This window comes from Pagrus pagrus (genome assembly GCF_965226575.1).
Source record: "Pagrus pagrus genome assembly, chromosome: 7".
Taxonomy (NCBI): domain Eukaryota; kingdom Metazoa; phylum Chordata; class Actinopteri; order Spariformes; family Sparidae; genus Pagrus; species Pagrus pagrus.
The window spans coordinates 22,092,922-22,115,787 of NC_140191.1; the positions used below are offsets into that span (position 1 = coordinate 22,092,922).

Below are 22,866 nucleotides of genomic sequence, written 5' to 3' on the forward strand. Positions count from 1 at the left end.
GTCGCCATTACTGACCATTACTGACCATTACTGATACTGAGCCCCCAGATGCTTTCAGAATTACTATTGACCGACCAACTGTAATTAAAAATTTATTTGAGCTATTTGGTCTCATTTTATTCATACAATGTAGTGCAAAGCACTCAATACCAGTACACGATAGAATCCCAGTGGTATAGGCAATGCTTTACATTACGGTACAAGAAAATATGAGTGCTGCAGAACAAGTGAGGAACAAATTAAGAATGTCCTTATAATTAATGAATTATTCATGACCAGTTCCTGAATAACTGTGACTTTATAGTAGATGATGATGAGTTACAGAGAACAGACAATTAATTAATATACTTTTGAGGGCTAATGAAGTGTATCCATGCATATGCAACAAGCAGTTTCTGCTAACAGCAAACATGCCAAAGCTAATGCTAAATCCTACATGAGACTCTGCTAATGTGGCATGCCACTAGGTTTGTTGGATTGCTTCATTTTTCACTCTTTTACATTTCCTTACGAGTCCCAATTTACTTCTAGACCATTATTCTAGATGTTGAGACACTTTGTAAATACAATGATTAAAATGCTTTTTGAGAATCCTGCAGTTTGGTTTGTTATTTAGGAAATAAGTGTGACTTCCTGGTTAAAATCTCAGGAGGTCATAATCATGAAGTAATGCAGGGACTACTTAGCAACTACTCAGTGTGATGTGCCATGTTACTTGTGGGGGCACTAAAATAGTAAGTAATGACTAAGTAATTAGTTATTAATGAGTCGTTAATCAGGAATGACTCTAATTTTAGTAAAACTACTCACATTTGTGCAATATATTGTGCAGTGTCGTTATGTATTATTGGTGTTGAAAAAATACAACTGCCACACAAATGTATTTTAAGGGACACTTAAGGTACTGTTGCAGTTGCTCAGATTTCCCACAAGAGGTCACCTCTTGACAGCCTATGTCATGGCAGCATGTGGAGGCACCACATGCTGCCATGACATAGGCTGTCAAGACTTCATCTACTGGCAGCCGCACAGTTGTCAGTGAATGACCCACATCCCAAAATATGCTGCTGATACTGATACCAGCGGATATGCACTAATGCATGACCTGCCCTTTGCATGGCCAGTATGTCTTTGGGTCAAATACACTGCAGTGTACTATGTAAAGACAAGGTCACTATACTTGTGAATTGAGCATAGACTTCACTGTGTATAGTAGAATAAAGTACCTGCCTAGAAGAACAGTTGAAGGCAGATACACTTTCGGTGCTGTGTAACTGCTGGAAATTACCTTCTTGAGCAAAGATTTAGTCAGTTGCTGTCAAATATTTGTGCTCAGGGGTGGAGCACTACTGTCTTGGCTGTGTGTGAACCTCTCAGTTCAGCAAGTCAGCTTTTGATAGTATGTACACACATCAACATTGAGGCTCACCACACTGTAAACCTACAATGAAAGACCGGTAGCCTACACATGACTTCACAAAATAGATACTTTTTTTATTTGCAGGAAGAGAAGGAGTGTCAAGTTTTGAAGTAAGCCTATGTAGTGAGGTAGGCTGCATGTAAGCATTGTCCTTAATAATTTTACTATCTCTACATCCACTAACACTGTCAGACAATGTTGACCTGCCTCTGTATGTGGCTGTCGAATCACTGAGTTACTTGACCCCAGCTCTCGGCCAGAGGGAAAAGGAAACTAAGTATACAGGGCCCTGATGTGAGGAGGGTCCACAAAGACACTAGAAATAATTAATAGTGATAATTTTATGTTGTGCACCTGCATGCAGTACATTATCACTCAGTTTCCCCTCAGTTCTGCCAAGCTTCATACCTTTTTTCAGCTTTAGGCTCACTGAACTTATATTGTGATGATTATGGACTTTATGTGTAGTGTTTTTCTGTGCTTCATGCTTTGTCTTTTGTTTCCTCTGTGGTCCATCTAATCATCAGCGGCAGCTTAAATACTTCTCTCCACTCGCTACCAGATTGTTTCCACTCGCCTCTGTGGTATTTATGGCAACTCATGCTACTTCTTTAGTAGCTCTTGTGTTGCTTTGTTTACTCTTGTGGCTAATTTTTGTATCTCCCCATCATCCCCAGAGCCTGTGCACTCTCTGAGCTCCAGCTGCAAGCCACCAGCCAAAATCCTTCTGTGGATCCACCTAAGCCTCGGCCTCCCAGTACCGTGAGCCCCAGCTAAACAGTCTGCTGTGACACCAGCCTGAGCCTGAGCAACCTAAATAAATTCCTTTTAACCTTTGCCCTGTGTGTGTCTGAATGAAGAGCACAGTGCAGCTGTATTGCAATCATTAAATATTTAGACAGTCTAATTTTTCAAAGTTTGAATTTGGACAAAAAAGTTAAAATCCTGACACAAAGCAGGATGATGCATGAGGTTCCAGTGTTATAGTCCAGCCCAACACATGATGTCAGCTCCACTGTTTACCGCACAATATACTTGGCAGCCTCCAAACATCCATCGTTTGAGATTATTGGTTGGATGCTCGCCACAGAGATGTTCTCACTTGGGAGGCATCAGATGGGAAAACATTACAATCTAGCAGCCATCAGCACATAAGTGAATCTGAAGTCACAACTAGACTTGAGACCCCCGAGATCACGTTACATGGACAACATTTAATGCCTTGTGTTGAACTGTGCACAGATTTCTGTTAACACTAAGACTTATAATTCTATTAGGATAAGTGTTTCCTTTTTGATAATTCAATAGTAGTGTGATAAATGTTATTTCACAGCTTTAGTATGCATGAACCATGGGGTTGTGTTACATGTTTCCTGAGGATGTATCGCTGTAGCATCATTGGTGGAGGAGAGTGTTTTCTATATGATGTAGAGGCAACGTCAGTACCATAAAGACAATTCTCCACAGAAGCTACCAGAGGGAGTATGCCCTGTTGAGTTGGGTTTGAGGTGGGGATGCGGCGGAGGGAGGGTGAAGTGAAATGGAATGGGGACTGGGTTTAAAGTGCACAAGCCCACACATTAGAAACTCATACATTAGAGACTTGATGGGCTCATTTTGAATGCTTCAGTATGTGTGGTGTGTGTACAACGCATGTACGCATATCTGATGCAACATTAAGAGCTTGAAAACTGACATACCATGTTAAAACTTGATGTCAGAATAAAAAACAAAAAACCCAACGCAGACACAGAGGCTGGCAGTTTGAACAACAAAAGTTGAACTTTAATGATGAGCTGATTTCAAAGTCCAAAATCCAAAAAGCAAACAAAAAATGCACGCAAAGGAAAGTCCTTAAAGCAAAAGGCAGGTAATCAAAACAATAATCTACAAGTGCAAAAACTAAACAAAACAGTAAAAGAAAACAGAGAACGGAGGGGAGAACGAAGAGTGAAGGTGTCCACAGGATCCGTCATTTTCATGCTTTTCTCGCTCCTAATTGGCATTAAGTTGAATTCTGGCTATTTTAGGCAAATCTTGATGTTAAAGTGAGGCCAGATTTAGCAACTGCATGGCTTATTTCTCACCTGAAATGTCCTCAAAAACACATTTTACTTGCAAGTTATTTTTGTAATATCAGAGAAAGTTTCCATATTAGCCACAATGACACCTCAGCGCACACGGCCCATGACTGGCTTTCCTCCAATAAGGTGCAGCCAGTGAGTATGTGCATGGTTGCCGGTGGGTGCAGCCTGATTTGGTCAAGCATGCAAAGCCTTTTGCACCCTTCTCAAAGGGTGAGAAAACAGACAAAGACAGGAAGTGGAAAGTTACACATAGCACATAAGGATATAATTTACAAAATAAAACAGAAAATGACAAAACACAAACCATGACAGGATTCAAACATGTTTTTCTTCTATACTGTGACCTGGGTCAACACTGCACAAGTATCTTACTTTTGATAACACTGCAGCAGGTTCGATAGTTGCCTCATGACACTGAATTACAGTATGCATTCCAATAGTATAGCCACAGAACAGGGTCAATTACCATGTGCTATAAAATAATTACAGAAGACATCAAACATATTAGATTGCTTTTTTATTGTGATTGGGAGGGAGATTATGTACATAAGAGATGACCTGTGCAGTAAAGGATTGCAATTGCTGAGGATGAGTCAGAAAGAAAGCAAACAAGACAGGAGCAAGAAATCAATTGAGAGTGAAATGGGAGAACAAAGAGCAAACCCCATTATCAACCATTGCTCAAATTGAGATATCTGAATTATGAAGCCCTGGGTCATTCTATAGACTTGAAGTGCGTCTGTACTCTAATTGATCTGGCCACAACATGGCCACAACATTTCCTCCCTGTGCTGCGGCAGAGATTCATGGGGATGTATAGTGCATTTTGAAAGCACAGAATTAAGCACACATACAATTAGCGAAAAGTTCTCTGGGAAGCTTTCAAAATCTCAGAGGACCAACTACAGTCTTCATGTTATGAGCTACTGCAACATGAGACGTCTTTCACAGAAGGCCTCTCCTCAGGCAGTTTTTTTGAAAAGTGGAAATTATTTTTATTTTTCTGCACTGGGTGTGGTCTAATTGAGCAGATAAAACACTTTTTTTTATAGTTTTAATTATTTAGGAAATAACAAAATAAGCAGAAATCCCACAGGAGACTAATCCTGTCTTCACATCTCCGCATCTGTGTCTGATTCTTAGGACTTTCCAATCACGTCAGTGCTTTCACTCAAAACTAGTTCCTCAGGATGATGTTTTATCATTGTTTAACATGGATCTTATATCACTGTATTATATCTCAGGATGTTTCTCAGTCCTTTCGCTGAAGCAAATAGGTTTTTAACTAACATGTGAGAAAACATGTTGGACACATTTATTCAACCTTCCAGCTGACACTGTTTTTGCAGCTGGTGCCCTTTTTATATATTTTTCCACCAATGGTTGCAACTTATTTAAAAAGGTGTAATGACACAGAAGGCTCACGGTTCTATGCTGCATAACGCAGGGCTCAAAGTTCATTCAGTGTTTTAAGATAAGTTAGAAGTAAAAATTCACAATGAACAAAAAGGAGCAAGGTCTTCTCAAGTTTCATTGTTCATTAAAATTCACCATTAGGTTTTACTGATAGGCAAACTGAGCCAAGTCCAAACTATACCTCCTAAAATCCAGTTCATATACTGTAGGCTACTACTAAATGGCATTCAGTAAGTCATTCAAAGCATAAGCTTAGTCAATGAAAACACTGACTAAAGTTAGGATGAGATTACAGTTTGGTTAGGATAATGAAGACTTTAGATATTGAAAAACTGAACATGTCAAGTCAGTGTTGGCTTTTCTTAATGTTTACCAAAGACAATGAATATATGCTTTAGTTGCAACTGGCAGATATTTCAGGGAAAACAAATACGTTGACGGTTTTACAAACATAGTCAGCTACTTCGCAGATATGGTCATTAGAAAAAAATTGTATTTAAAAAGATATTTGCTGGAAATGATCACATTATTATGATCACACACGTAGTTAAAGGTGCTCTGTGGAATTTTTGACCACAAAACATTTTTGTGAGCATGTCCCATTTTGTATGTATCCAGCGCATGTACATGAGAATTCAAGCAACTCAATACATAGTACTGAAAATTAGTTTTGCAAATATTTTTATGAGGAAGGAAAAACAGTCAAGGATGCACACAATATGATTCAACATGGCTGTTCTACTTCGCCCTGCAGGATTTTTACTTGGAGCAGCAGCAGCAGCAGCAGTTTATCCATATAAATCAAGTCCAATTCAGCAACATCTCAGTATTTGACAGGTTAGTAGAAGAACCTCAGCAATACTGCAGTGGGGATAGGTATATAATCTGTATCCAGGAGGCCTCAAACATAAAGTTGAATAGGAGCTCTCTGCCTTTCTTCTATTTCCTCTCAGTGCAAATCTAATTCCCATCGCCCTGTCTTTCCGGTTCATTCGGACCAGTGGGTTTCAGTTCTCACTTTAGGCAGCTAAAAATACTTTATCTTCGTTCACTGAGCATTGAATCAGACATCTAATTCACTTTGACTGGCCCCATCAGTGCCTTCTTTTTAGACAGTCCACATACCAGAGGACCACCCACATGCTGAAATGTTAAGGAATCTACTGGATTTGTAAAACAGCCACAGTGATGGGAAGAGATTTTACAGACGTAGTATAAAAACAGAGGAGAGAATGATTCCTCTCAGGGCATTGGCTGGAGAGCTGGAGAGAATATCTGGTATTGCTGTGAACACAATACTTTGTGTATAGTAACACCAGTATAAGAATGCATTACCCTGCAATAAAGATGACTATGACACATCAAAAATATGAAATGAAGCAAAGTAAATGGAGGCTACAAGCCAGGTAGTAGGACCAGCTGCAAGACTGTCACACCCTTGAGTGTCGTCAACATTCCTCGTTGACTTAGCTCAGAGAAGCCCCGAGCCTCCAGTTAGCCCAAGGCTTAGTTTGTCAATTTAAGAGCTCTGTGTAAAATGGGGACTCTCTGCCGACCTACTGTTGCCAAGACAGACAGTTTGACCTACATTCATTTTGCAAATTTTGGGGTAAACATAATGCTGGGCAATTTTCATTAGATCAAAAATGTCATATTAAAAATATCTGAAAGTTTTCATTAAAGGTGCATTATTTAAGAATTGGCCTCCTGTTAAATTCATACTCAAAAGAAAAATAGACAGCAGCATATTCTCTCAAGTAACCGCTTACTGCTGCTCACTGTAGCTCAGTTAGCCGTGGCCCAGGACAGGCCAGGTTTAGCTGGTTATCATGCTAACTTCAGTAGATATTTCTCAAAGCTGTTATTTCTTCACATCGTGTTGATAATTTGTGTTCATTTTTTGAATGTTTTCAATGAAAATCTTACGTACTGCACCTTTAATATCTTTTTGAAGCTATATTCATATTGAATGGATATGCTATATTTGCAAAGTTTACACTATAACTGTTCTTTATTTGCCTCCCACACACTGTTCACTCACTGCGACTAAAGCATGATGAAGTGTTCATGATTTTATGAAGGCAGCTTACAGCAAGTATTTGCTTAAAGGTACACTTCAGCTATTTAATATTGATCCTCCTCATGTGACTGGACTCCTACAGTCCCAAGAATGCAACCGGATAGATTTGATGATCCTGACATACTCATTTTACTTCAGCAACTTCCTCAGACAGCTCCACCAGAGCCACAGAAGACATTATACAAGTGCTATCAGAGGCTAAGTATCACCCCTTGTCTCTCGTAAATGGACTTTGACATACTGTTATGGGAACAATGTGGTTTTGGTTAAATTCAACAGTTTTTGAAGAGCTACTTTCTGAGTTGGCGCTAAATGTTGCCTGTAAACATTTAGAGACAAAGTTGGTGAACGAGTATGGCAGGCTGAGTGACTGCTATAGTGAATAATTTAATGAACAAACACTAATGGGATGTTTGACAGACAGTCACACAAATGCAATCAGTTCTCTTATCTTCAGAAAGTGCTCAAAAATCCCCATGCACATACAAATAACTCATATGCACACATTTAAAAGTATGCTTCCAGCTCTTTACTGTCTGTCCCTGAAGGCAAAACAAACATGCTGGGTCAGGCAATTTTCCAATTGTTCCAGCTTGCAAGACAAAATAATGACTCATAGCTTGTACTGTGAGAACTTGAGCATTATGTATAAGTGGGAGCTTGCAGGTATCAACACATCCTTGTTTGCTGGCACAGAGCTTCACCCTTTTGCTTTTCATTGCTAGCTTATCAAGTAAGAGCTGACTTTGTGATAGGAGATACTCAGCCACACTGCACTTTGTCTTATTGATTACATCAAATAACCTTACCATGGCTCCTGCTCTGTCTTCTCACATTGTTTGATACACACACATATAAGTATCTGTGCTTTATCATTAGACAGTAAAGAAGGAGCAGCCATGCATCATCCACTGGCTGCACTTCCTGCTCTGCTTCACTGGTGTGGTGGGAGTGGTGAACACTGGAGTTTGGATACATTGCTCCTCCCATGTTCCCATGTTCACTCCCTCACTCTTTTTTTCTTTTTTTTTTTTTTTTTAGGTGGTGTGGGTGGGGGGTTTACACCACTCCTGTTCTTGTGGGCTGATCACTCTTAAGATCTCTCCCACTCACAGCACACTACCTATCTCCCTCTCCCTTCCTCTGCTGCTCCCCTGTTTCTAGCTGTTTTTCTTCATCCCTTCTTCAGAGCCACATCACTCCCGCTCCAAACTTGGATCTACAGACGAGCTCTTCAAGGTAAGAAACAAAAACACCTCTTCTCTAATATGCATTTATTAACCTATCAACAAGGCATGCATTTAATTCTTATATAACACTTAATCGCAAAGGGTTAATTGACATGTGCAGGTAAGTTTATTGCATTGTGTGAGCTGATTTAAAGATGTGTGTGATTCAGTCTGATATGATGAATACACGTGTTGGCGCTCAACTACATTTTCTCTCCTCACCCTCCTGGAGGACCAGTCCCTACAGGCAGAGTCACAACATGTGTAATTACCTATAAGCTATTTTATTCCCATGCAGCTCCACAGGGCTGTCTGCAAAGGGATACTGTGGCTGTTGTCGGTGCTGAAGCTTACAATGCAGGTTCCACTAGTTGACCCATCATTTGGTTTAAAACTTAAGATCAAGCTCTGTTGTACTGTGTATTCTGTTTACCTTGTGCACAAATGAAGAGTAAGATGGGTGTGATTTGCAGAGGGATGGATAACAGGGAGCAAAGTGGTTTTGGAGCAGTTGGCCCAAACAAATATGTCATCTAGTGCGCTTTGAAGGTTGCTTTAAGAGAATACACAAATGCTTGCAGTGTAAGCGTGTTAATGAATAATGACACAGGAAAGAAGAAGCATCCTGTAGAAGGGAGGCATTTTCATTCAGGGGCAGGAAATGTCAATAGTATCTTATAAAAAGGAGACACTTTGCTCTAATTTTACTTTTGCAGATGCAAAGCCATTGTTATAAAAAAAACCCCGAGTTCATGTTGAACAAACTAGAGCATTGTAATTTTTTTTGTATTAACTTGTTATGAGTTCAAAACTATAACGTTTAAAATTAAGTTTCCCGTCTCTACATAGCTCATTTGATTTTATTGTGTCTCCACATTTGGCCGATTTACAGCAGGCAGTTTGTAATGCAATGCAAATAAAATTTTAATCTGTACTATGTAAGGTTTACTCAATGATAACAACACTTGTCATAGTTGTACATGTAAAAGGCCATAGTGAGTTGACAACTAGCAATGTGTAGCACATCAATTGCATTCTCTGTATTGGACATTATGTTAAACTGCATTGTCCCTATTTAACAAAGTAATAACACATTTGAGAGAAATTACTGATAAAAAACATGATGAAGAAGAAAAAACAGAACTTACATTGAGAGAGAAACTGCATTACCCCTGCTGTAGCTGTAGTAAAGCATGCGTTCTTTACAAACTTAATTACAGTCCCTTAGAGTTGTTATTTGAAAAATATGCAAACTGTGAAGTGTGTAAACCTGAATGATAATAGTTGAAAGTCACCGATTTTTTTAAGGGTCTGGGCTTAGGGTTAGGGTGAGCCAGAAGGACACTGATGTTAACGACAGCTGGTCAGTGAAGTCAGAGATCATTGAGCTTAGGTTACTATGTGCTTTTACAGATGTTTCCATTCATATAAAAACAACAGCCTTTCTTCAATAGGGGCAAATGATTAAGTTAATTACAGATCTTGTAAGGGAGTAAAATGCAGATGTAGATAACTTCTGATTTGTTTTGTACCTTATATAATGCTGGCAGAAACTTGGCAACAACTTGACAGTTAAAGTGCCACTATAGCTCTTTCACACGCCTTGAAAACGTTTTTCATAACCTGGAATCAACTGTGTCACACACACACATAACAGTGAAGTGCTAAGCAGACTCAAGGACACACTTGTCAGAGACATGAGAAATATATGTTGTCATGTCTCCAGGTGTAATCACACCTTGTCCGACAACTTTGACTCGCTTGTTTTCACGGCTGTTGCTGTGGTAACACTAAAGAGGTAAACTAAGACAAAATCAAACATTGCCTGTACAGTGTTGTTGTGGTCTGCTGGTGATGGCGGAAATGTTTAGTTTTGGATTTATCCAGTCTTTGCTTTTACATAACATGGCATGGCAATGCCGTTACCATTTGTGTGTGTCTGTGTGTGTGTGTGTGTGTGTGTGTGTGTGTGTGTGTGTGTGTGTGTGTGTGTGTGTGTGTGCGTGCGTGTGCGTGTGCGTGTGTGTGTGTGTGTGACCTGTAATGGCAACCATATTGCACCTCTATGACTTCATGAGAGATGAATGTTATTCAGGGATAAAAACAACAGCCTTGCATATGGGAAGTATTTCATCAAAGCACACATGAGTAAACATCACTGTGAATATATTTGAAAGTCAAACAGAGCAGTTTCTGGCAGGCCGTGTTTATGACCAACTTGAAAATTGACTGAAAAAGTCTCTGAGGTAAGAACTGGTTTCATTGCCTGCAGCTTGACAAACACATTTGTTCTAGATATTAACTGAATGTCTGGCTGCTTCTTCACAGCCATTAGAAGGGTGAACCACTAAACAAACAGAATTGTTTTCAATCGCAGGTTTCCTCGTCCATTAGGTTTGTGCCATTTTGCAATTTGGCAGCAATTCGATGTAGGATGTTGTAAAACAGCTCTACACTCAAACCACAACAACTTCTGCCAGTCACTGTTTGGAATAAGGTGGAAACATAATTCACCACAAGGGTTATCGTTATCATATTTCAGTGCTGCTACACATTCACAAGTTCGAACAACACCTTTGAGATTTTGAAACTAAATATGTGAGGCTTTCATGAGGCGTCAGCAAAATGTACGTCTCATGAAAGCCTCATGAGACGGTACTCTCATCGTCAGTACTCTTCAAAGAAACCTCGTCTGGCAGAGGCTTGTATTCTCCTTTGTAGATGCTTTGCAATAACATTTTGGGAGTAAAATATCTTGCTGCGGTGATTATTGGTCATGATTAAAGGTAAGAATTTGAACACAAAACAAATCAGCTAATCAGGATTCCCTTTTGATTTTGTTTCCTTTCATGTGTTTATTAATCTGACTGTATCGCTGAGAGGATCAATACTATTAATGCTGCCAACATCATCCACAAGCAGACAGTAAATAAAGTCTACTGTTATTGCGCATCATCACTTTTCAAACCTCTCCACATGTCATCAGGCTGAGAGCTCAAATGCTTTTAGTGAGAACCACACTACTTCTTTTCTTCATTTTCTTTTGCATTTCTTGCCAACAGGAAATGGCCTCCAAACAGGAAATGGCCGGACGGCAAATGGGCTACAAATGTCGCATAGCAGGAGTGGTGCTACTCCTCTTAGCCAGTATTGCTGCCCTTATTGCTGTTGCTGTCATCCAGGACACCTGGAGGTCCAAGGAGTACAGCTTAGAGGTGAACACATACACACATGTCAACTTAGAGGGAATGCTATGTGGCTGTAGATCTTCTTCACTTTAGCAGAGTAAAAGTACAAAACAATTCAAAACCAACCACATCCAGAGAAAGAGACACAGAGATGTGTATACAAACGCGTTTCAGCTCTGACACACACTCAGTTGTGAATGTGATGCTGGACATTATCCAGATGTAAGGGTCAAGGCAGGAGGTTTTCCCATCAGTCCTGAATGCCCATGTGTGATTTTGTAATGCTGTGCTGGTAAGGCGGTGGGGGTTGCAGCAACCTTTCTGTAGTTAAATTCAAATGGAAAATGTGACCTTGAAACATGATTATGGCAGCGGCTATCCAGCGTAATGATTAGCCGCTGAGAGGCTGAGATAGGGGGATCTGTCCGACACGCTATATCCAAAGAAGTACATCACTCCATAGCTGCTTGGTGTTGTTTTATTTTACACACACACACACACACACACACACAAACATTGACTTACTTCATGATGGTCTGAGATGAAAACTGGACTTGTATTGCGGTCAACAGAAAATGACACCACCCTACTCACCCCCTCTCTGCAAGCACACACACTAACCACACACAGGTGCAGGTGACCTTAATTACCGCCACTTCAGCCCCCAAGTGACGCACGCAGACACACCTCCACCCAGACACACCTCCACCTACATGCTCGCTCCCACAATGATTTTGTTTCTTCTTCTCCTCGTCAGTATGGCATAGTGATAGACTCGGGTTCGTCTCGTTCCACCGTGTACCTGTACGAGTGGCCAGGGGAGAAGCAGAATGAAACAGGAGTGGTAACTGAGACAAAGAACTGTAGAGTTGCTGGTGAGTCATTGTCTCTAAAACAACAACAGCACTATGCAGCTTCTGTAAGTTAAAAATTTGAGTACTCCATCAACCTTTATTCAACTGAGTTAAAAATGTTAGAAAAACATTTACTAAGGCATTTTACTTTATGTGTTTAGTATTTGCTAATATGATTTTATCTTGGCCTTGTGCCAACAGGTAATGGTATCTCAGAGATGAAAGTTGACCCACAGAAAGATGCATCATCGTGGAAAGCGTTCCAAGTCTGCATGGACGGCATCATCAATGCCATTCCTGCTGAAAAACAGAATGCCACGCCTCTCTATCTGGGAGCTACTGCTGGAATGAGACTACTACAGTAAGAAAAGTGTGAACGAAAAGTTAGGTTCGAGCTATTCTCTCACCACAGCTTAAAATGGAGAGGAGACAGGAAGGATCAGAGTAATCTAACCTCATTCATGCACCACATGGTTTTCCCCAAAGTCACGAGGAAGCGCCAGCAGTAAAAGCATGTTTAAACAGCAGGCTGGGGTAAAATTCAAGAGTCAGACAGTGTAGCAGTGAAACTAGAAGTCCAAACATGGGATCATCTGCGGTCTGAAGAGCCACAAAGACAGGGCAAATTCTTCTGTTGATGAAGTGAAAGTGACAGCTGTTTTGTACATATGTTTTTACATAATTTTGGACTGTAACTCCAGGTTGAGTCAACTCCAGGTTGATGCGTTGAAGCACACTGAGAAACAAACAAACTGGTTTGTGGCTGCAAATTTATAAAAATGCAATGAATATTTGATCAGTCACAAATGCTTAACGCTGCAAGACCCACCAAAGGTCTTGCAGCGTTAAACATAAATATGTATTTATTTTTGGATAGCTATCCCCAAGCAGACTTTTTTTGGGGAAATCATGTTCCTGGAACTTGTGAAGACCCTGGTTCTTGAGGTGGAACATCATTGAGTTCCTTGATGTGTTCCTAGTCTCCGGGGGAAGTTCCTGTGGTGGAAACGCAGTTAGATGCTAACTTAGCTTTACAGGTCATTTCATGCTTTTAGTCCTAGAGATGATTTGATCCTTCACTCTGCTCTAAGGTTTTGTGGTCACTACTTGTTGATCTGAAGATTGATACCACTCTCGTATTCATGAAGCGATAGCTAAGCGATGCTTACTTTAGTTTGGCATAAGGACTGTGAGCAAGGGGAAACAACTGGCATGGTATTGTTCAAAGGGAAAGTTACATCCTGAAGGTAACCACATTTACAATACTCAATACGATACAATACTTTTGTATGGCTTAAACAGATGAGATGTGTAAAATAGTGAGCTTCAAAGTTGCTGGTAGGCCAGGATTTTTGTTCCCTTTAAACAACGCCAGGCTCACTGTTTAGTTTAAGCTAATTGTCCCCTAGCTAACTCTATAGCTTCATGTGTAGTGTACAGACATGAGAGTGGCATCAATCTGCTTATCTAACTGTCAAAGAGAACAGCTACAGACTACTGCTGTTTTAAGTAAGATCTGTAATTTGTTCCTTTTTCTGTTTTGCTATAAGTGAGCAGGATGAGAAGAGGTCCAACGACGTCATGGCAAGTCTTCGAGAATACCTGAGTTCTTTGCCCGTTGACTTCAAAAGTGCTTCCATCATCAGTGGTCAAGAGGAAGGGCTGTATGGCTGGGTCACTGTCAACTACCTCATGGGAAACTTAATCGAGGTAAGACACATTTATATTGATCATAGTGTACTCATCCTTTAAAGTTGGGGTTGGTAAGACTGTAGAAACCAGCAAAAGCAAGCTATATTTTTTATTATTAAGTATCCATCTGAAAAAGTCCCACTTCCTCGTATCAGGGCTCCCTTTAGAGCCACTCCGCCAAAACACATGACTTTGCACTACCTAGCTCTCGCTGTAAACTGCAGCTGCATCATCTTAACCATAGGTTCCTTTTCAGCTGGGGCCGCCACCCTGGTTTCTGTCAGGTGTTGAGGAATTGGGACCAACAATGTTACATTAAATCTGGACACAGCATCGGAGCCCCATTCATTCCAAAGAAAGCTGCTCAGTGGCGCATTGAAGCAAAAAAGCACCAAAAATAAAGTTTTTTTCAGGCCGCAGTGTGTCACATGACAATGTAATTACATGGTTTGGCCACTACAAAAGTGGGATCAAAGTCTGGTGTTCTTCCAGGGGGCTTGGGTTAGACACAGTATTTTTGGTTGTCTAATGCCCTTTTTTATAACAACAGAGTGCAGGACGAAGATCAATAGTTGCATTTTCCATTACATACCAAAATGCAACAGTCAAAAGCAAAATAGCCTTCACAATTCTGCCTCAGTCCAAAAAAGCTACACCAGAGTTTGTGCTGTATGCTAACATTAGCTGCAGAAGGAGGCTGTTTCTGCCTATGCAGCTCTGTTCGGCTCAGGGGTTGTGTGCTTTGTGCTAATTTTAGCCGCTATAGGAGTGTGTTGCTGCCCCAGCAACTCTTTAACTGGGTTTAGGGGCTCTGTGCTTTGTGGTACTCGGTTAGCACCTGAACAACAGTCTGTCACTGCTGCTGCTGTTGCTTATTTGTTCTTTGGGTCAGGGGCTGTGTGCTTAGTGCTTCAGAGTTAGCAAGCTGCTAAGATCAGGCTCAGTTGCTGTGTACTGTGAGGGCAGCAACATTGTTTTTGCCAACCATGTCACAGTCACATGTAAGAAAACACCTAGCACTGTCATAATGAATGTAAACAATGAACCTGGCTATTGTTAGTACTCACCGCTGTCCAACTTGGCTTTGGCTGCATTTTCTCTGCTATTTTTGTGCCACTAGCTCACTAATAGCTTCAGCAATGCATGTTAAGGGAGCCAGTATTGCGGGATTAACATTGGGATGTTAAGAGATTTACTACAAATAAAACAAAAAATGTTTCTAGAATAACCGACCAGCCCTGGCTTTAAATATGCTGCTACACATACAGGACCATCACATGGTATACTAACCTCTCCCATTATTTTGGCAGAAAAACATGTGGAACACCTATATACACCCAGATGCGGAAAAGACTGTTGGATCCATGGACCTCGGTGGAGCATCAACACAGATTGCCTTTGCAATCACGGATAATCTCACGGGCCCTGACTACATGCCTATCAAACTGTACGGTTATCCTTACAATGTGTACACACACAGTTTCCTCTGCTATGGCAAAAATGAGGCAGAGAAGAGGATTCTGGATAAAGTGGTCCAGGTACGCACCTTTTCCATTCGTCGCCAATCATGGATGAACCTTCTTATATTGACATTTTCATTTGTATGTAAAAAATGCTTGTGAAAGGTTCACTTGTGACATTATTTTCACATTATAACTCGAAGTCAAGTGTGAAAATAGAGAATCACATGTGTGAAAATGTAGAATTCCCATGTGAAGAAACACATTTCACCTAATTTTATCAGCCATGTTTTCCTTCTTTATGTGGAAATCCTCATCAACGTTTTTAAAAAAGCCACTCCCATATGAACAACTATAATGTGAAAATGTACATTTAACATGTGACATTTTTTTTCTTTTCACATGTTAAAATTTCAATTCACATGTGACATTAGCAGATCAAATGTGAAGATGTTGAATTCTCATGTTAAATTGTGATTTCCACATGTGAAAAGAGACATTTCACATGTGAAATTTCACACAAGGGTAACATGATCGTGCACAGAAGAAATTTTGTCTATCACTGAAGTTCGTATCTCTTAGGGGTGAATATGTATGTGTGTGGTGCAAGCAGCAGTGGAATTATGTGCTTTTTCTGCATACATGTGCAGGTCAAACATCCATTAATGCCAAGAATTGATCTGTGAACACAGCTGTCCCTGAATTGCTAACAGGCAAAGGGAGACAGGTCAGGAATGCATTATGTCATTAAGAATATTGATCGGATCGGGAACGCCGTCAAGCTAGTCTGTGAGAAATGCATCATTTCTGGCAGCTTATAGCAAAACTAATAGTTATTGTTGCTGGAGAAGCATGGCATATGTTATGCTGTGAGACTGTGTTATGGGTATACATTTGCAGCTGGACCTTAGTATAAAATGTTACCAAAAGTTAGCATTAACATCAGGATCTGTATTTAATTCAAATAAATAAGTCATGGTTATATGTAAAGATGGTGTCTGTCAGTGGGACTGTCTAAACTCTCTCCTCTTATCTCATCCCCCCATGTCTTTTCCTGTCTCCTCCTTCATTTGACATTTTCTTCCTCCTCGTGATGTTCCAGGAATCATCGAACCCAGACTACATTATTAACCCCTGCTTCCCTGAAGGTTATAACACCACCATAAAGGCCTCGACCATTTATGACACAGAATGCACAAAGAAACCGAAAGGCTACAACCCAGATCAGGAATTCTTCATGGTTGGAGTCGCTGACTCAGACAGGTGTTTAAGCATGGTGAAGTCCATATTTGATTTCGAGACTTGCTCCTCATCTCAGTGTTCCTTCAACGGAGTCGAGCAGCCACCCGTCACTGGAGATTTTATGGTAATACGCAGACCAAATAAAAGGCATGCATGAAAATGCTTCTATTCATTAAATATACAGTATGTTTCTAATATGATATATGTGTCTACTGTTTCTTCCAGGCATATGCTGGATTCTTCTTCACTGCTAGGGCGCTGCTGAAGAACGGCACAGAAGATTCTGATGACTTCAGTTCAGATTTTGATAAATTCAACGCCTCAGTCAGGCAGTTCTGCAACTCACACTGGAAAGTGGTAAGTTCATCTAGTTGCTATACAGCTGTAGTAATAAGAGGAGGAGAACATTTGGAACAAATGGGTGAGAAGAGAAGAACGAGAATGTAGGAACAAAAAAGGTAGAAACAAAGAAAGAAGCACGCTCAAACAAAGAAGTGGTGAGGCAAACTCTACCATTATTGCACAGTTGTGCAATAATGGTAGAGTTTAGAGTTTAGTAGAGTTTATTTCAAACAAGAAAAAAAAGTTCACCTGTACTTAAAGAGTATTTCTGCCATGCCTGAGTGGATATTTCTCCTGCAGGGACCCTGTACATCAAACTCCAAAATAGCTGCATCATATCTAAATATCCTTCTGGATAGATGCTTTATCTGATCTTATCTTAAAGGTCCATTGTGTGGGATGATGGGAAGTTCAGAAATGGAACATGAAATTCTGTTTTTATTAGTTAGTTTTCATTACCTTACCTCCAGATTCCACCGAGCATGTCAGTCACCATGTCTATTTTTGTTTTTGACAGAAGCTGACAGAGGCCGTGTCAAGCTACACAGAGCAGATAAATTCAGGCAGGCAGTCAGACACAGGAATGGCATAGATCACATGTCATGTATATGAACAATAAATACTTAAAACAGACCAACTACATAGTCTCCTCAACTGTGGCAGAAGAACAAAAATCAAGGAAAAATAATGAAATGAAAAGTCAACAATAACAGGCAGGCATGACGCTCCACAGGACGGAACAAAACCAAGTTGCACTCGCGAGGTTACAGAGACGTGCCCAGTGGAATCAAGGCGTTAGACTGAGCCTTTTATATCTAGAGAGAGAGCTGGTCCTCTTCCACTGCCATGTTTCTGAAGCTGCCCAGATTGGACAAAGCAAACACCAGCATTAGAAAGGGCCTCTTGTGTTTTTTAGTTTTCAGTGGCCACCATGGAGAAGGAGGGGTGAGACGAGGGGTTTTTGTTTTGTCTCTGTCTTGTCTTGGTCTCAAAGTCTTTCATCTGTTGACCATATCATTGATATTTTGTTATAAGCTTTCAGGTTCATTCATTTATACCATTACTCTTCCTAATCACAGGCTGCACTCTGACCTCTGTTTCTCTTTTATTTCAGCTGAAGGAAGAAAAGACATGGATCTCTGACAGATATCTGAAGACTTACTGCTATTCAGGTCACTATATGTTCAGTTTGCTGGCAGATGGATACAAGTTTGACAAAGACACCTTTAAAAACATCAACTTCGCAAAACAGGTTGGTTGAACAAAAAAACTACTTGCTTCCACTACCATCTTCTGCTTTTCAATACAGAACAATGAAGCCAATAAATATCCACTCTGTTCTTTCTGTGTTCATAAAATCTCTCAAAAAATCATTATTATACATAAAACCATCAAAAAATGGCTGGGATAGTCCCTAGTGTTGAGACATTCAGCAGCATTTTAACATAGACAAATGTGAATTAGGCCACCCATTGGGACCCATAAAGGATGGATGACTTAACATACCGATCATCCGCACTTTGATGCCCTTGTGAAAGGCAGGCAATGTATCGCTCCGGGATGCCCTGAGGACATGGAGCCTCTCTCACAAAGGAACTCCCTCAACAGAAGGGGAATCCTCGTCTGTGACACTCTGTCTATCACTCATGAGTCATAAGGAAAGATAGCAGCTATTAACAAGTGGCACATTACAGCCACAGTTTCCAAATTACATGGCGGTTAGCCTTGACAGCTGGCGAAGTTCCCAATTTCCAATCCTAACCAACAAGGGAGATAGTGTCCTGGGTGAGCTCAATGTGCCTTTGAGGTGTCTGGGAGTCTGGTGGCGATTGGTTGGTCCTTTTAGAGACAAAACCAGACACTTGGATGGTCTTTAGTTGTTATGACTAATTCTTTGCCCTAGAGCTGTATAGTAATCTTGAAACTTCTCTAGACATGCAAAGCGACGATTAGCTAACTGGAAGCATGTGTTATTGACAAATACTGTGTACAGCATACCAGTTCACAGTAACAACATCTTTTGTCCTGTCTTGTCTTCTCTAATGTGCAGGTAAAGTCAACCAGCATAGGATGGAGTTTGGGCTACATGCTGGGTATGTCCAATATGATCCCATCTGATGTGAAAGAAATCCTCCCTATGACAAATCCTGTCTTTGCCGGCCTTATCTTTCTATTTTCAGCACTAACCATTGTGACTGTTGTCATAATTTTCATCTTCCTCGTTCGCTCCTGCTTCTGAGAGTGCAACTTACAAAGGGAAATGATCTGCCTCTGTAAGCCTATGGGGCTGCTGTAATCCTGTAAGTAGTGCTACAGTAGCATGTGCCGAGACACTTATACTGGACGTTACTAATGAAAATGTTTTTTTTATTTTTCAACCTGAGCCATTTCAATCCATACAGTTTTTAAAAACTGAAGTAAGAGCCTCAGAATGAAAACCTGTGTATCCTGCTCGCTTCACATGAGAGACGGGTTTAACTGAGACAGTAAAAACACTTCAAAAACATTTACCTTTCATTTTGTACCTCAGGGAAACTCTCAAAGATTTGAATGGGATCTTTTTATATTTAGTTTTTCAAGCTCCACTTCATTGAAATATTGTTGTTTTACAGGTGAAAATGTGACATAGTGGTTTACGTGCATGTCATGTATTCTTAACATGAGATTCTATACGTGCATTTTCGCTCACATGTCACATACACACACAGACCATCTGACAAAAGTTGTAACTGTTCAATCACTGATTATGTTTTTATGTTGTATTAAATGTGTGTATGTCTACATGTATATGTAGTTGCACTAAATGGATCTGCTTTACTGAAAACTGATGGCACTTCACCACAGCTTTATTGTTGTGGTTGATAGCAAAACTACACAACAACAATCCACATTTAACTAAACTAAATGAAAACCTCCCTAATAAATAATGTATTGAATGTGCAATGTGCCATTTATTCATTATGACTACATGTTACGAATGTCATTTTTGATATCCCTTTCGTAAACAGTTAATAGTTAATGCAAGATGAATGCTTTTCAGACAGTAGCCAGCTGGTCACTGGAAATTTTTTTCTGTTTCAACAGTTCAGGATTTTTTAAAGCTTTAAATACATTGTATTTATAAATGAAACTTAAAGAACAAAGTATTGTAGGATTTAACATAATTGGTTAAAGCGGAAGTGAAGGTTTGAGATAAGTCAAGGGTGAAATCTGAGAAAACGACACCGTCACATATAGTGCTGGGGATAAGTTCTGTCAACACCGATAATCCACGCATTTTCACTTGTCAGTGCAATCTATAATTAGCGTTTGTTTGCTATGAAAGATGCCTGTGTCAATATGTAGCCTTTGATGAGAGATTTATTTCAGTCAGCAGAGACTAGTTTACAGATTTAAATCATTGCCCACAACAAGTTCTTTAATTGCTTTTTTTATTTTGGCTGGCAGAGAGAAATGAATCAAACTGACTGTCTGTATATGAAACACTTATGTACATTCAAACCATTCAAAATGAGACTTTTTCATTTTATTGTACTGTCTTTGTTGTGGGTTCGTTTCAAGATTAAAGCATCACAGAAAGTTTAATTCTATTCTCATTTCTGACAGGAAACAGCATGAATAAAAATGTGTGTGTGTGTGTGTGTGTGTGTGTGTGTGTGCGTCTTTGAGGCGGTATAAACATGATGTTCATTTTCCTTATTATTGTTGTCTTTGCACTTGAGAGAATTATGCATGGTTCTCGTGTAATGCTCTGACTGTATTGGTCCTGTTTTGATAACAGTTCTCTCTGTTCAGTGTATAATAAACTTATCTACTACTACCCTTTGTTGCTGTTATATGAGATTGAGGCTTCTGTGCTGCACCTTAACATACATTACTGATGAAATAACTTGAGCTCAGCATGTTACTGAACACTTAAATCTCTGGTGGCCTCTTCTTTGAACAATTTACTAATTAGCAGAGGAGATGTAGTTAAATTCCTCTGTTTCATGTGTCAGCGAGCAAAAGAATCCAACACACGCAGCTCCTACTCCTCCACTAACCTTTCATCCTCATCTCATACTGTGTACTACATTGCCCTCTAGTGGTGCCGTGTTGCCAGTGCAGAACACACAAGATGTGTATTGACTGTTTGAAATGTTTTTTAATGAAAGATTTGTAAAAAAAGAAAACAAAATGAAAAAGAGAAACTACAGCAATATCCACTGGTTCTACAGACACTCTCAGAATCACAATTTTGAAAGACATGGAGGCAATGTGTTGATGAAGGTTCTCAGTCATCCAAGTCATGGTAAATTTAGGTGCTGTATCCTAGGCAACTGGACTTGTTTCAGTTTCTTAAAGATGTTTCACCTCTCATCCAAGAGGCTTCTGAAGTTCTAACTAACTGGAGGGGAGATGCAGGCTTTAAACTCCCGTAAGTGTCCTTACAGAGTCGTGTCAAGGACACGTGAGCTCTGACCCAACCAGCATTCATGTGGGTTGCTAGGGCTAGGTGAGCCCAGGTGTGAATGGTTGTTAAACTGTCTGGGGAGGGAACTCAGTACAGCATTGTAGGTGGGTGATAAGTAATGTCTTAGGCTACCTCCTCTGTTCAAAGACGGATGTTCCAGTTTGACATAGATGGATTCCTTTACTCCTCTTTCAAACCATCTGTCTTCTCTGGCCAAGATGTTTATGTTGTTGTCCTCAAAGGAATGATTTTTCTCCTTCAGATGTAAGTGGACAGCAGAGTCTTGACCTGAGGAATTGGCCCTCCTGTGTTGTGCCATTCGTTTATGGAGAGGTTGTTTTGTCTCCCCAATGTACGTCTCTGCAGTCCTGGCTGCATTGAACAGCATAATCTACATTACTCTGCTTATGCCTGGGTGCTTTGTCCTTACGATGGACAAGTTTCTGATCCATCCTCAGGTCCTCCTGAGTTTCTCAGATATTCCCGCGACATAAGGAATGATGATGTTGTTACGTTTTTCCACCTCTTCCTCTCTGTCTGCTCTGGATCTTTTAGAAGTTTTGACAAAGGTCCAGTTTGGGTAGAAACAGATTTTAAGTGCTCCCCTGATGTGCTTCTGTACCTTCTCCTTCCTCTCTGACTTTGTGGGCATGGTCTCGGTCTGATGGTTTAGGGTTCTGATGACCCCCAGCTTGTGCTCCAGTGGGTGGTGATAGTCGAACAGCAAGTATTGATCTGTGTGTGTAGGTTTTCTGTACACCTCATTGTTGAGGCTTCTACCTTCTACAGTGTGCACTACACAGTCCAAGAAGGGCAGACTATCATCAAAAACTCACGGGATTTCACCAACAAGGTGAGAGAAATAACACTGAATTCAGATGAAAAAATGGTTTCTTATGATGTCACCTCACTTTTTACATGCATTCCCACTCAAAGCAGTAAAGATGGTGAACAAACACCTGCTACAGGACAGCACTCTGTCCAGCAGAACCAACTTCACCCCAGACCACATTTGTGCCTTACTTGACCTCTGTCTGACGACCACCTACTTCCAGTACAGTGAAGGTTTCTACAGACAGCAGCACGGCTGTGCCATGGGCTCACTGGTGTCCCCAATAGTGGCCAACTTCTACACGGAAGATGTTGAGAGCAGAGCCTTGATCACCTTCACAGGAACTGCTTGCCCCTGCTGCTAGTTGAGTATTTGTGTAGGTTGATTGTTGACACCCTCTGCCTGTCTTTCTCTGAGGTTACCAGAGGAAGTCGATTATAAAAACAGCCAGATCTGGGGCACCTGGGCCCAGTGCTCAGGAAGATATAAAAGTCTGGCCTCTAACTAGACTGGCGCTCTCTCTCATCGCTCTTAAACATACCGGATTATGACAATTTCCATTTGTTCTAGT

At 40.4% G+C, this 22,866-nt stretch overlaps 1 protein-coding gene across 1 annotated transcript; it reads left to right on the plus strand.

The window, feature by feature from the left end:
• The first annotated feature begins 8,101 nt into the window (after positions 1–8,101).
• Positions 8,102–21,004, plus strand: LOC311259703 (ectonucleoside triphosphate diphosphohydrolase 3-like). Its single transcript, XM_084356988.1, has 10 exons — positions 8,102–8,242; positions 11,295–11,447; positions 12,178–12,295; positions 12,476–12,635; positions 13,825–13,984; positions 15,277–15,504; positions 16,529–16,792; positions 16,894–17,025; positions 18,125–18,262; positions 19,061–21,004. The coding sequence occupies exons 2-10, from the start codon at positions 11,298–11,300 to the stop codon at positions 19,247–19,249; spliced, it is 1,539 nt and encodes a 512-aa protein (XP_084213114.1). The 5' UTR covers positions 8,102–8,242; positions 11,295–11,297; the 3' UTR covers positions 19,250–21,004.
• The last annotated feature ends 1,862 nt before the right edge of the window (positions 21,005–22,866 follow it).